At 56.0% G+C, this 12,788-nt stretch overlaps 1 protein-coding gene across 10 annotated transcripts in view; it reads left to right on the forward strand.

The window, feature by feature from the left end:
* TNS1 (tensin 1) overlaps positions 1-12,788 on the forward strand; it is a 207,079-nt gene that overhangs the window by 166,948 nt on the left and 27,343 nt on the right. For 9 of the 10 annotated variants that reach the window (XM_032638364.1, XM_032638366.1, XM_032638365.1 and 6 more), the window contains 3 exons: positions 4,080-4,276; positions 5,194-5,269; positions 8,765-8,857. In XM_032638364.1, the coding sequence (XP_032494255.1) occupies positions 4,080-4,276; positions 5,194-5,269; positions 8,765-8,857 (366 nt within the window). The remainder of the gene's footprint in view (positions 1-4,079; positions 4,277-5,193; positions 5,270-8,764; positions 8,858-12,788) is intronic. The other variant, XM_032638367.1, reaches the window with a different exon arrangement.

The following is a 12,788-nucleotide window of genomic DNA, read 5'->3' on the forward strand; positions in this document are numbered from 1 at the left end:
TGGGAACTGTTGACTCCCAGTGGCAATATCTGGTGCTCTCACGGCCCCTCCTTCTCCCAGTCCATGGATAATGGGGAGATGGTTCTAGCAGAATGCCTCCTGTCCCCCTCCTCTCCTGTCCCTCCACCTTTTCTCGGCCCAGTGGTGGGGAGTGCAGTGTTCGGTGGGGCCTGGGGGTTTGGGCAGTTCTGGGGGGTCCTGAGGGGAGCTGGCATGGCTTGCCCTGGGGCTGCTAGTGTGGTTGCCGTGTGGCTTTCTGGTGCCCTGGCCCAGCAGGTGGCCTCCCGGATCCCCTCCCTTCTGGAGCCCCAGGCAAGCAGTCGGACACCCAGCCCCGCCACCTGGAGCTGAGGAATCCAGTTTTTTGGAAATTGGAAGGCTGGAAAGAAGAGCTGGGTCTGTCGGGGTGGAAGTGGCCAGTCCTGGGGCGGGTAGGGGAGGCATGTGATGAAGCCTGACACCAGGGCATATGTCCATGGAACTCGGGGGTGGTGGGCAGCCATGCTCCATCTATTAACCAGGTGTATTGATGTGTGTTAGGGCTACAGCCCCTAGAATTGCCCGTGTGTGTGTGTGTGTGTGTGTGTGTGTGTGTGTGTGTGTGTGTGTGAGATGAAGGGGGTCACGGCCTCAGTTCCAGCCCACTTTAGGGGAGCCTTGGAGCCAGCTGTTCCCCGGAGCACAATACCGTCCTGGGGAGCAGAGGGAGGACCCCGGGAGACGGGGCTGCTCCAATCCCTTGCTCTTCAGGTCTGGTGGTCAATGTGGAGGCCCCGGGCTGAGGTGACCACTGTCCTCCAGGAGGAGGGGAAGGTCCGATGCCCACAGTGTGTGAGCAGCCCTTGGAGGATGACAAAGGGCTTCTGGATGTAGCACGTTATTAATCCAAAGGCCACTTTCTGGCCGCTCCTCGTGCTGCCGGGGCTAGAGGGCTGGACTCACCAGCTTTCCTGGGAGGACCTTCCAGAGTCCCTTGCCTGCCTCTCTTTCCCCCTTTCTTCATGAGCTTCCTCTGGCCCCCGTTCTTCTGCTGGGGAAGGGCTGAGCATGGAGGTTCTGAGGGTGACTGTGACCCACCACTGTTCCTGCCAGGCTAAGGCTGCGTGCGCCGCCCACACGTGTCTGTACGTGTGTGTGTACGCGTGTGCCTGTGTGTGTGCAGGGAGCGGGGCATGTAGATGGAGGCCCTGAGAGCGGGGCCGGGGCCAGGAGACCAAGAAAGTCCTGGGGTCGGGGGTGGGGGAGGGGAGGAGGCCGGTGGGGAGTGGGGGTCTATTTTTATTATCCGTCAGCCTCTGGGACATGAGGGAGTGGTGTTCTCTCTCTGACACTGGCTGTCAGCTTGTGTCCAGACGACGTCCCAGCTTGGCTGAAGAACAATGGGGCTCTCTTCTCTCCCCTCTGCCATGGCCCGTCTCCCCTCCCGTAGAGAGAGACAAGAGAGAGGGAACATGGCTCTCCAGGCGCTCCGGGGCAGATCTGGGACTGCCAAGGCGGACAACAGTGGGACACTGTGTTCAAACAATGTGAGAGGCCCAGGCTGGCCACTGGGGCCGTGGGCGCTCTGCGGGAGAGGGGCTGTCCCCGTGGGAGTGGTATGCCGGGTCTTCCCCCTTCTGCAGAGGGAGGCTCTGCCCTGCAGGACCCTAGCTCTTTGGACGGCAACCTGTCCATCCCCCCTGCCTCTGGACAGAGCCGGTCCCACTCCAGTGGTGGTGGAGAGGCGGCTTGGAGAGGTGTGATTACCCTCAAGTGTCTGACTGCCTTGGGCCAGGTCTCGCATCCTCCAAAGCCCAGAAGCCCCTCCAACGGTCCTGCCTCTTCTCTGGGCCGCTGCAACCCTCTGCATCCCCAGAATGTGGGGGATGTTCTGGGTGCAACGGGGAGAATGTTCTCTGTCCCTCTGGGAGACTTAGGGCCTCGAATTGAAACAGACCCAATTTTCAAGGGCAGATATCGGATCCCCAAACAGGGAAACTGGCCACCCCTTGCAGAGGCACGGGTACCTGCCAGAAAGAGGCTGCGGGTCTGGGCCAGCCGGAACTGAGAGCAGCCCTAATGCGTTTCTTTTAACCTTGGGGCTGAAGTTGGTTCCAAACCCCAAGGGCCTTTCCCAAATGGGCCTCCTCTGTCACGGTTATTATTAGAAAATCAATGGCTACGTCTCTTTCTCTGTAATGTTTTTGCCAGGAGTGGAACCAGCAGCGGCTTTGGACCAAGCTGCCCCGGAGGCCTGAGGGGGAAGGGGGCTCGATGGTGGGGGGAGCATGGCCAAGGACAGGGCCGGTCAGGGTGCAGACTGCTTCTCTGAGGGCTGGCAGCCTGGGATTGCTGTAGGGTCCCGGCTGCTGCCCCACCCTTCAGAGCCAGGCCCCGTCTTTCATCCGTGTTGATGATCATAGCAGCCCCTGGTTAGGACTCTGCGATCCCCATTTTTCTATTCTGAAAATAAAGGTCCTTCGAGGCAAGGGGTTTATTTGCTTTAAGTAAAGCAGTTGTGAGTCTGGTTTACTGTCTTTAGCCAGGGCTCTTTTTTCCTCAGTTGAGATGGTAGGCAGGTTGCCTCTGATTAACGAAGAGCCCGAAGTGGAGCCTCAGAACATGCCCACCCCCCCGAAAAATAAAGAACACCGCCCCACCCAGCTACCTTCTGCGTTTACATGTGCTCTCCAGACGGGGCTCCTAAGCATGAGATAATATGAGTGCATGACTTGGAGTGATGGTGTGAGTGTTTGAGAGTATGCGTCCATCCCTAGACTTGGCAGCCGGCAGCCTGCTGTTCATGACAAGTAGGGAGGCTTCCCAGCCTGTGCTTGTCATGACAGCCTTAGTGGCTGCTCCAGGCTGGAGCTGAAGGGCCCCCAGGGCCATGCAGACCCCACTGTGGAGGGTACATGGTGATTCAGTCTGAATTAGGGTGATTTCTGCTTGGCTGAGCTGGCGTGTTCCTGGGGCCAGCTGTGTGTGCGTGTGTGTGTGTGTGTGTGTGTGTGTGTGTGTGTGTGTGTGTTGTGTGTACGTGTGCCACGAGGCGGTTGGTCTGCCCACAAGTGCTGGCCTGAGGCTGCTGTGGCCAGGGTCTCATAAGACCTTTGATAATTCCCAGCACCTCTTCTCACCTGCCCCCTTGGGTGGTGGTGAAAGTAGGGCTGGGAATTTCCTCCTGCAGGATAATGAGGGCAAGGGGCCCGCCCTCAGGCTGGGTCTTGGCCTCTGGGCCCCGGGGAATAAGTTCTCTAGGATTCTGGAGCCAGCTCAGTGAGGCAATGGGTTTCGTGCGGCAGCCCAGCTGCGGGAAGAGGGAGTGGGAAGGGAGGAGGGTGAGATTAACAACATCCCCAGGCCTGCGGAATGGAAGGGAAGCGCACAGAAGCAGATGGGGCGCATGGCTTCAGGCTCTTTGCCTGCTGCTCTGCTGGGAGAGGCAGGCTGGAACCTGGGCCATTTTTGGGGCAAGAGAAGGGTGAACAGATAAGGGGCCGGCATAAAGGAAGCGGCAAGGAGCTTTCAGAGGTGCACTGGATGAGGGTCGGGCCATCCCAGAGAAGGCCAGCAGTATTCCGGGGGCCAGCTGGGGCTGGGGACACTGTGACAAGACTTAGTCATTTCTTGGTTTCTTCTCGGGAGCACCATTTGCAAGATGATGCATCATTCATTCTTTCCAAAAGTCTTCCCCACGGGCCTGGTGTTGCTTGTTGGTTGATGCAGTCGCCTTGGAGACTGATTCTCCTCCCTCCACCTTCCCTCTTTTGCCTGGAAGCTCTGGCCCTCTGCCTCCGGGGCTTGGAAGAAGTTGACATCTGTTTCTTGTATCAGTCCTTTGTGCTCTGAGCCCCAACCCTGTGCAGAGTGGAGATGCGTGGTGAAGGCCAGCCAATCTAAGCCGATCCCCCACCCTGCAGAGAAACCGGGGTGTGGGCAGAGGGAGGCTGGTGGGAGGATGTACTGAGGGGAGACAAGCCCAGCTCCAGCTGGGCCCCCAGGGCTAAGATGCACTGCCTTCTCTGGGGGAATTAGGCCCGACGGATCCTTTCCCCACATTACGCTCAGTGCCCTCTGTGTCCTGCCATTCCTCCCAGGGGTGCAAGCTCGGGAGAAGCAGCCTGCAGAGCCCCCAGCACCTCTCCGGAGGCGGGCGGCCAGCGATGGGCAGTACGAGAACCAGTCACCAGAACCTGCATCCCCCCGTAGTCCTGGGGTTCGCTCCCCTGTCCAGTGCGTCTCCCCAGAGCTGGCTCTCACCATCGCTCTCAATCCTGGAGGGCGGCCCAAAGAGGTGAGTCCTGGGACCGTATCCTGGGGCCACAGAGTGTAGCGGAGCCCACCTGAACTATTGAGGAACTTGATGGTTAACTGGGCTGCAATGACCTGTCAGTAAACTCAGTAATTTTTCCTCCCTGCATCCTAGGTCTCCTCTCAGGCTTGTGGAATCTGGAGCCCATTTCCTTCCCTAAATAGCTTTTATGCCCCTACTTCTTCCATGAACAGAGACTGAGGTTCCCTTCTTGATTCCTAAAGGGCACCCCTTAGTAGGGTGGTAAGGATCCTGGGTATGATGTAGGTGACCATAGTCTCTAAACTCCAAGCCAGATCCTAGAGACTGACTTTGTTTTTGAGCCCTTTCTAGGTGTGTGGTTTTCTTGGGAGATCAAATTTCAATGTCAAATTGTTTGTATTTCTGAGACGTTCAGTAGTCTGAGGAAGTAGGTCTTAAACTTTAGCGAGCATAACAATCACCAGGGAATCTACTAAAAATGTAGATCCCCCAAGTCCCCCTCCAGAGATTCTAGCCTATTAGACCTGGGATGGGGCCCAAGAATCTGCATTTTAAACACGCACCCTGGAAGATTCTGATGCGAGTGGCCCATATTTGATAAAATCCTGGTTAACAAGTCATTCTGGATATAAATGGCGTTTGGACATCTTTTCTCTCTTGCCTTCCGTAACCTGCCCTCAACGCCTTCTCTTTGGCCCTGTTGTGAAATATTCCCAAGGCAGGTGCTGCTGGACCATGGCCTTGCAAATAGCCACTTTCTATTCTCTTGGCTGTGAGGAGTTGTTGGGCTCACGGCTGGTGAGGATCTCCCTCTGACCTCTGTGTTTACCAGGGGAGGGCGGTGGTCAGGCTGGTTAACTGGGAGCCCCTCCTCCTCAGGGTCACAGCCACTGTTTTCCTCCCTTGTTCTTCCGCAGCCCCATCTGCACAGCTACAAGGAGGCCTTTGAGGAGATGGAGAGAACCTCCCCGACCAGCCCACCGTCCAGTGGGGGTAAGAACTTCACACTCAGCCTGCCTTCCCTGGGTCCCCTCTGGCCTGTGTGAGCACCCAGGTTTGGGGGTGCAGGCAAAGTTGGGAGGGGCCAGAACCTGCCGCTTCCCATCCCTATGGCTCATTTTACTCCAGCTTCCCTCCCCCGCTTCTATTCTTTTCTGCCGTCCACGCTCACACGTCTAAGGATGCAGCAGCCACAGTCCTGGGATCCGTACTGACCTACTGTGGGGCCCGTGGGCTCCCACGTTATGGAGTTTGCTGGTTGCTGAGAGTCTTCGCATCCTATGTGCAAAACGTCCCCCATCCTAAAGGGACCCTTTGTGCCCTGCTGGTGTGTCTCTGAGACACCCCTTGACCTTCATGCTTCTGATCCCCATTTTTGTCTGCATCCAGGTACCTCTTCCACTTCAGGCAACCTATTTAGGTTCCACCGAGGAAAGAAAGGCTCAGAAGCCTCAGGTTGACCATATCCCCATCTCATTCATCCCTTGGCTTCCAGACAGGAGCCTTTAGTCTGTATCCCTCTGATGCTCTCACAGGAGAGGCAAATCCCTGAAGGGCAGAGACATTTTTACCCAAAGAGAAGACCTGGGTGAGCCCAGGAGAGGGGCGGTGTTCCTTTTTGTGGTAGAAGAGACATGAGGAGGAGCTGGAGGAGGCCTGGGAAAGCAGTGATGGAAAGCAGTACCAGGCTGTGAAGGACTCAGGGTCCCTGTGAGAGGCCTGGGTCGGCAGAGGTAGGGAGGCTGGCGATGCTCCAGGATCAGATTAGGTGGGCCCTGCCCAGGCTATTCATTTGTCCCGCTGAGAGGGGAGGAGGGTGAGGACAGGGGAGTTGGAGCTGCCCATGCGTTCTCCTGGTGGTCGGCTGTCCCGCAGAGGGGAGGAATGTGACACTAGTACCTGGCCCCTGTGGCAACAGAACTCGTGTTGGCTACCATCTTGGACACACAGGAGGCTGAAGCTATGAGTGGATGCCATGGCTGTCCCTAGAGCAGTGCTGTCCAGTGGAAAAATAACATGAGCCATGATTGCACTGGAGAATTTACTAATAGCTCTATTGAAGAACATACAGGAAACTAGAGAAATTAATTGTAATGATTTTTAAATTTAACTCAAAATATCCAAAGTATTATAATTTCAATAGGTAAATCGAAATAAAAATATTAATGAGATATCTTACAATCTTTTAAAATAAAATCTAAAAAGAGGCTGGTGAAATTAATTTTAATAGATTTTATTTAACCCCAAGGATCTAAAATATCATTTCAACATGTAATCAGTATAAAGAGATACTTCACATTCTTGTTTCATACAAGTTTGAAATCACTGTGTGTTTTGCACTTACAACTTTGTTTAGACTGGCCACACCGCCTGTGCTCCATAGTCCCATGTGGCTCATGGCTACCATATTTGGACAGTGCAAGCCCAGGGCAATCTGCTCGAGTTAGCTCTGTGCCTTTTATGACTCGTGGAATGTCTCTCCCTGGTCTTAACCCCCCACCTTCACACCTGCTCCAATTCCCTGTGGGTCCAAATAGCCAGGATCCTGGCCAGCACCCTGTTTGGGATGAAGCCATCTGGGCTGGGGCTAGAGTTGGGTTCTGCCACATGTTTCTGTTCGCATTCTTCTTTCCCTCCCCTTCTCCCCTTGGCCAACCCCGAGAGAGCCCGGGGCAAGGAGGATAAGTTAGAGGTTTCCTCCGTGCCCAGAGGCGGAGAAATGTGAGGAATTCTTCTCTCAGGAAGCCAAGCCTTGCCTGGCTTCAGGGCCACCCACTTGTCTGTCTCAGATGGGCCAGATGCCTGGGGACTGAGGACAGGAGTGATTAGGGAGTTGGAGGTGCTAAGGGGAGCCTAGAGAAACCTCCCACCGCCTCTGTCCCCTTGTCCCCTTCACCTCCTTTCACTGGTCCACCTGTGCCTCTGCTGCACCCGCTGGGCAAACTCATGCAAACTTGTGGGCTGGAGAGGCTTCGTGGTCATTCCACGGACAGTGGTCTCTGAGGCTGGGCTCATTCTTCCATAATTAATCACATTCAAAGTTGCAAGATACCTCTGTGCGTGCGTGCGTGTGTGTGTGTAATGAGAGAAAGAGGGATACACAGGGGCATGCAGGCCTAGACCTACACCACGGCTAGGTGTCTGTGTCTGTACATATTTGTCCCCTCTGCTGTATTTGTCTGTTGGGCATCTCAGGGTTAGGGTGGAGCATAGGGGTGGGCCACCAATCTGGACTCTTGCGATGCCTCTCTATTCCCACAGACACCTATGTGTACACCGGCACGTGCACACATAAGTTATTTAAATTGCTTTCATTGGGAGATTATATTTTGGGGGCTTAGTTTCCTACAGGTCTCACTGTCTTTGGGGAGAGGGAGGAGGTACCAGGGAGGGTCCTGGAGCTGCTGTGTGCGACCTGGGCACCCAAGGGGCACAGCTGGTCTGTTGAGGCCATCTGTGTGGGGCAGGCAGTCTTGGGGTCTGGCACACCTGTGCGGCTGCATGTCCTCAGCAGCTATGGCCTCTGCAGGGTCCCGAGAGCTGCGGCCGGAGACGCAGAGCTCATTTCTTTACTTCTCCTCAGAGGTGTGTTAGGAGACGTGGCAGCTGCCGCTGAGAAATCTCGTGACTGGGCATAGCAACCGCCCTGCAGCTCAGCTCGGAGTCCAGCCACGTCCTTGGCTAATGGGAGAAAGCCTGACCGCCCTTTCTGACCTTGTGTGTCATGTGACACTTCCAACCCAGACGGGCGGCTTGGGAGGGAGTTGGGGCTCCTGTGGGGTGGTGGTGCTCTTGGCCAAGGACTGTAGAGATGGGGCTTCTCCCTCTTCCAAACACTGAGGTTTGGCGGTCAAGAGAGCCCCCTGCTGAGAAATTCTCTCTTCGTGGGGCTTGCAAGAGACCTGTTTGGCTGGGGGCCAAAGACCTGTGGCCGAGGGCGAGCCTGGGGACTCAGGGCTGGTTCTGCTGGTGGTCTCTTCTCCTCCTTCTGTCCTTTACATGTTGTGCTGTCTTGACACTCCATTTTCTTTAAGTCCATCTGCCTGTGTGCCTGCGTGTGTGTGTGTGTGTGTGTATGTTTGTGCGTGCCTGTTTGTTTGGGGGTGGATAGGGAAAGTGAGAGAAGGGTGTTAGAGAGAGAATAACAGGGAAAGGCAGAGGGCACCCGAGAAACCAGCGTGTATGTTATAAACCACGGCCATGCGGAGGGACCGTAGCAAAGGAACTCAGGGCCTAGGGATAGAAATTACTTTCTGGAGGTTGAGGGGCAGGGCCATTTGCTGACTTCCTTTAGCCTTTACACTGTGGAGAAACACAGAGACAGGAGAGGCAGTGGAGCCGCAGCAGCGTCCCCGGGGCTGCGGCTGGTTCGTCCGCTCAGCCTTCGGCTGCCCACCCTCCCCGACGTGCCCAGACTCAGGAGGGGTCCTCTCCCCAGCCCATCACCTGCGCTCACTCCTGGGGTCTCGCCTCTTCTTCTTGGCGCAGTGCGCTCCCCTCCAGGTCTGGCCAAGACACCTCTGTCTGCTCTGGGCCTGAAGCCCCATAACCCAGCCAGCATGCTGCTGCACCCCACCGGCGGTGAGTGGTTCCAGTGGGAAGGGAGGTGGTCGGGGAGGCTGGAGGGAGGAGTGGGGGGGTGGAGGACCCCTGTGGTCCTGGGCAGGGCCCAGAGCTGGTGGGTTCTCAGGACCCTTCTGGAAACAAGGTGGCAGCCTAGCTCTGTGTCTATGATGAGATCAGGCCTCGGTGGGGCTCTCTGTGTGGGGTTTGAGGGGGACGGATATCTCTGTAGCCTTCCTGCCATTGCCTGGTAGGGTCAGTGCTGCTCCCAGCATCCTCTGACATGGGGGTTTGGAGGCCTGCCCTGTTTCCCTGGAGTCGGTTAGGTCTCTGCCGGAAGCCTGGCTTCCACCCCCCAGCGTCCAGGCGCTCGTGTACCCGCACACCCCCACCGGCTCACACCTCGTCACACTTGCGGGCTCCTCTCCTCCCTGTGGGGAAGGAGCAAGTGGGGGCCCTGGGCCCTCAGTGGCCGTTTCCAACAGGTTGAGCCCAGAAACTTGCTCCCTAGACTCTGGTTTGGGGGCTGGGCTGGGACTCTGGGGACAGCTTTGCTTCTTTTCCTTAGTTACCAAAAGACTGATCCAGCCAGGTAGGCGTGCAGTGGCGTGCAGGTGTGACCCACGCAGACACAGCAGGGCACAGCCTCTCTCTCAGGATGTGTCTGCATGGCCAGGGACACCAGGTCACTGGGAGGGGGGCTGCCTGTCACCAGGCCAGCACACTCCTGCTTGAGGCGCGGGAGCTGTGACAAGGACACCGGGCCTGCTGTTCCCAAGAGCGAAGGCCTCTCTCAGCTGTGCGCCCTGAGTGCCTCGCCACCCTGGAGCCCCGGGGCCCCGTCTGGGTGGACCGCACCCCTCACCCTGTGGCCCTTCTGGAGAGTCCGTCTCTGCCCCCATCTCACCCCTGCTTTCCCACCTCCCTTTTCTTAGCAAAGTCTCTCTCTCAAGAAATAAGCCGTTAATCCATCTCTCTCTCTCCTTTTTGCTCTTCCTCTCCATCACCTGCCTCTGTTTCCTCCTCACCTCTCTTCCCATCTTCCCTCAGACGAGGATGAGGGGAAGGTGGTGAGAGAGCTTTCTGAAGGTAAGTGTGGCATCGCCGTGCTGCTGCTTCGCGCTCTCCGGTCTGGGAATGGCTTTTCACTCCGTTTGCTCTGCCTGACCCGGGGGGCCAGCTCTCTTCTCTGATCAGGTCTCATGTGACAGCACAGAGCCCCCTGGTCCCCACCCCTGTGCTGAGCTGTCACTCACTTCAGATGCTGACTGAGGCGCTCACGGCCGCAGAGTGCGGGTCCAGGCGCTAGTGCGGTGCCACCTTGACGACAAAACAGCCCTCCCCCGGCGGTGCTTTCGCCCGTCTGCCTGGGGTGCAGCAAGCCCCTTCAGAGGGCGGGTTTTTCTTATCCCATTTCCTGGGTGAGCCCCACATTTATAGCTCAGAGCACGGTTTCTCAGCCTCGGCACTACCGACGCTTAGGGCCGGACAGTTCTTAGTTGTGGGGCTGCCATGTGCATTGTAGGATGTTTAGCAGCATCCCTGGCCTCTACCTGCTACACGCCAGTAGCGGGTACCCAGTTGCAACAATCAAAATGGCTCAAACATGGCGGGTAACCACTCCCGGTTCAGAGCCACTGTCTTGGAGCCACAAGTTGCCTTCTTGAAGCCCTTGCCTGGTTTCATATCAACACAGACGGTAGGACGTCTGTCTTTCTGGGATCTTGGATGACTTTGGGGATTTTGGAAGAGCTATGGACTCACCCCTATACAGATGCCTCTGGATATCCGTGCACATAATTGTGACAGGTTCAAGGAGTTAGCACATCTGTGTCCTGGCTTAACCCCTGATTTAGATGAACTCGCGTCGCACACAGAGAAGCAGAGAGGGTATGTAAGCGGGTTGAAGGCCTTTAATTTATTAGGAACATAACCCCAATGATGCCTCAGAGCAGCAGGTGGAATGAGGGGAATGCCGGCCTGTGCGGCCTGGGTGGCCTGGGCATCCATGTCCCCGTCTCTACCGGGCTTGCTTGGACGAGGTGGGCTCCACTGAGCACCTTCCAGCTTGGATGTGTTAGATGTTCTGACTTCTCACCTTGGCCCTGGAGCTGTGTGGCCTGGTTTCTTTAAACACTCCGTCCGGTTTCTTTCTTTCTTCCTTTTTTTTTGACTGCGCCACGGCTTGTGGGATCTTAGTTCTCCAACCAGGGACTGAACCTGGGCCCTCAGCAGTGAGAGCATAGAGTCCTAACCACTGGATCTCCAGGGAATTCCTCCATCTGGTTTCTTAAGCCCACTTCCCACTTCCCTTTGCACTCATTACCTTGATTTTCTATCCCCAAATTGGGCATGGGCTGTGCCCCTCTGAATCTGCCATCACCCAGAAAAGATGGCTGGAGTTTCCCATAAAGCTTTGCTCACTCCTAGCCAGCCAGAGTTCTGGCAACAATGCCAGGCTGCCTGAGGGGTGCAGAACAAGGCAGCCCCCACCCCCCCCGCAACAACAGATCCCAGAATGGGGAGAGCCACAGCGGGGCCTCACCCCCAGTCAACCTCATACCCGGGGAGAGGACCTCCCCCAAGCTGGTGGCTGACTGCTGGTTCCCAACAGGAGTATAGAATCAGCTGGGGCCTGGAGCCAGTGTTCGTGTGCTGTGTTCCAGGTGCACACCCACACAGGAGCTCTTGGGTCCCTTCGTGGTTGCTGATCTCCACAGACTGGTGGGACCCACACGCTTTCCAGTGGGAAGGTCTGAGGGTGACAGGCCCTGGCTGTGTGTTCCCCACTTTGGGGTGACACTTCAACAGATCGGAAGTGACACCTGACCCTTGCACCTTATGAGAGAATCTAGGCCTACAGGGCCGCAAGCCCTCTGACCCTTTTCCATCTGTCCTGGAGCCACAGAGTTTGCAGGGGAAGGTTCTTAGGGCTTGACTCTACCACACCCATCATTTTCACAGATGTGGAGCTGAGGTCTGTGTTGTGGGGTGAGGGTGGGGCATCTTCCCAAGCTCACAGTTAAGAGGAAGCAGGGCCGAGACTGGACTTACTGGTCTCCTGTCTCCTAATCAAGGGGCTGTTTCAAAGCCCTCCTCCTGCCTCCAGGCGCCATGCCCTGGGATTCTAGCATGGGGATCGGAATTGTTGTCAATCCCCCCTCCCTGGGGAGGGAGGTGGGTGGAGGCAGGGGACATTCTGTTTTTCCTGACTCGCGCATCACCTCCCGGGTCAGACTTTGCTGTCCCTCTGAAGCGCTGCTTGATTTCCCTGCTGATACTCTGATGGGAAATTCAGAAAAAGATGCTTGTGAGGAAAAATAATCAGAGACAGACAGACTTACTCAGCTAGGGGAAAAAAGACTTCAGGGGAGTCTGTTCCGTTCAGTGTGCCGTGCTAAATGCTTTACATTCATTCATTCTGTCATTCGTTGATTCAACAAATATTTTGTGCGCCTCCTATGTGCCAGGCACTCTGGAGCTATAATGATAAGCATACTATGATTCCTAATCTCGTGGAGGAAATTCATGAGCCGGCACCAGAATTAAATTATCACCGAGAATTAAGTATTGAGATAAGTGCTCCAGAGCGAAGGGATACAGTTTTATGAGACCCTGGCTCATAAAAGAAGTAAGATGGGAGGGTGAGTAACATTAACTCAGTAACACTGGGATGGGAGAAGAGCATTCCATGTAGAGGTAAAGGGCATGTGCAAAGGCCCTGGGGTGGGAGGAACAGCATGTTCCATGGAGCAAGGGCGGGGAGTGTGGTACAGAGTGAGGGTCAGCAGGCAGGGGCGGGACTGTGTGGGTCATTGTCACATCATCTTGTTTAATAATCACAGAAGCACTGTGAGGAAGGTGGCAGGAACCCCAGTTTGCTGATGAGGAGATGACATGTACGGATGTTAAATGACTTGTCCAGGCCCAGACAGTCAATTGGGGGCAC

The sequence above is a fragment of the Phocoena sinus genome, chromosome 7, assembly GCF_008692025.1.
Source record: "Phocoena sinus isolate mPhoSin1 chromosome 7, mPhoSin1.pri, whole genome shotgun sequence".
Taxonomy (NCBI): Eukaryota; Metazoa; Chordata; class Mammalia; order Artiodactyla; family Phocoenidae; genus Phocoena; species Phocoena sinus.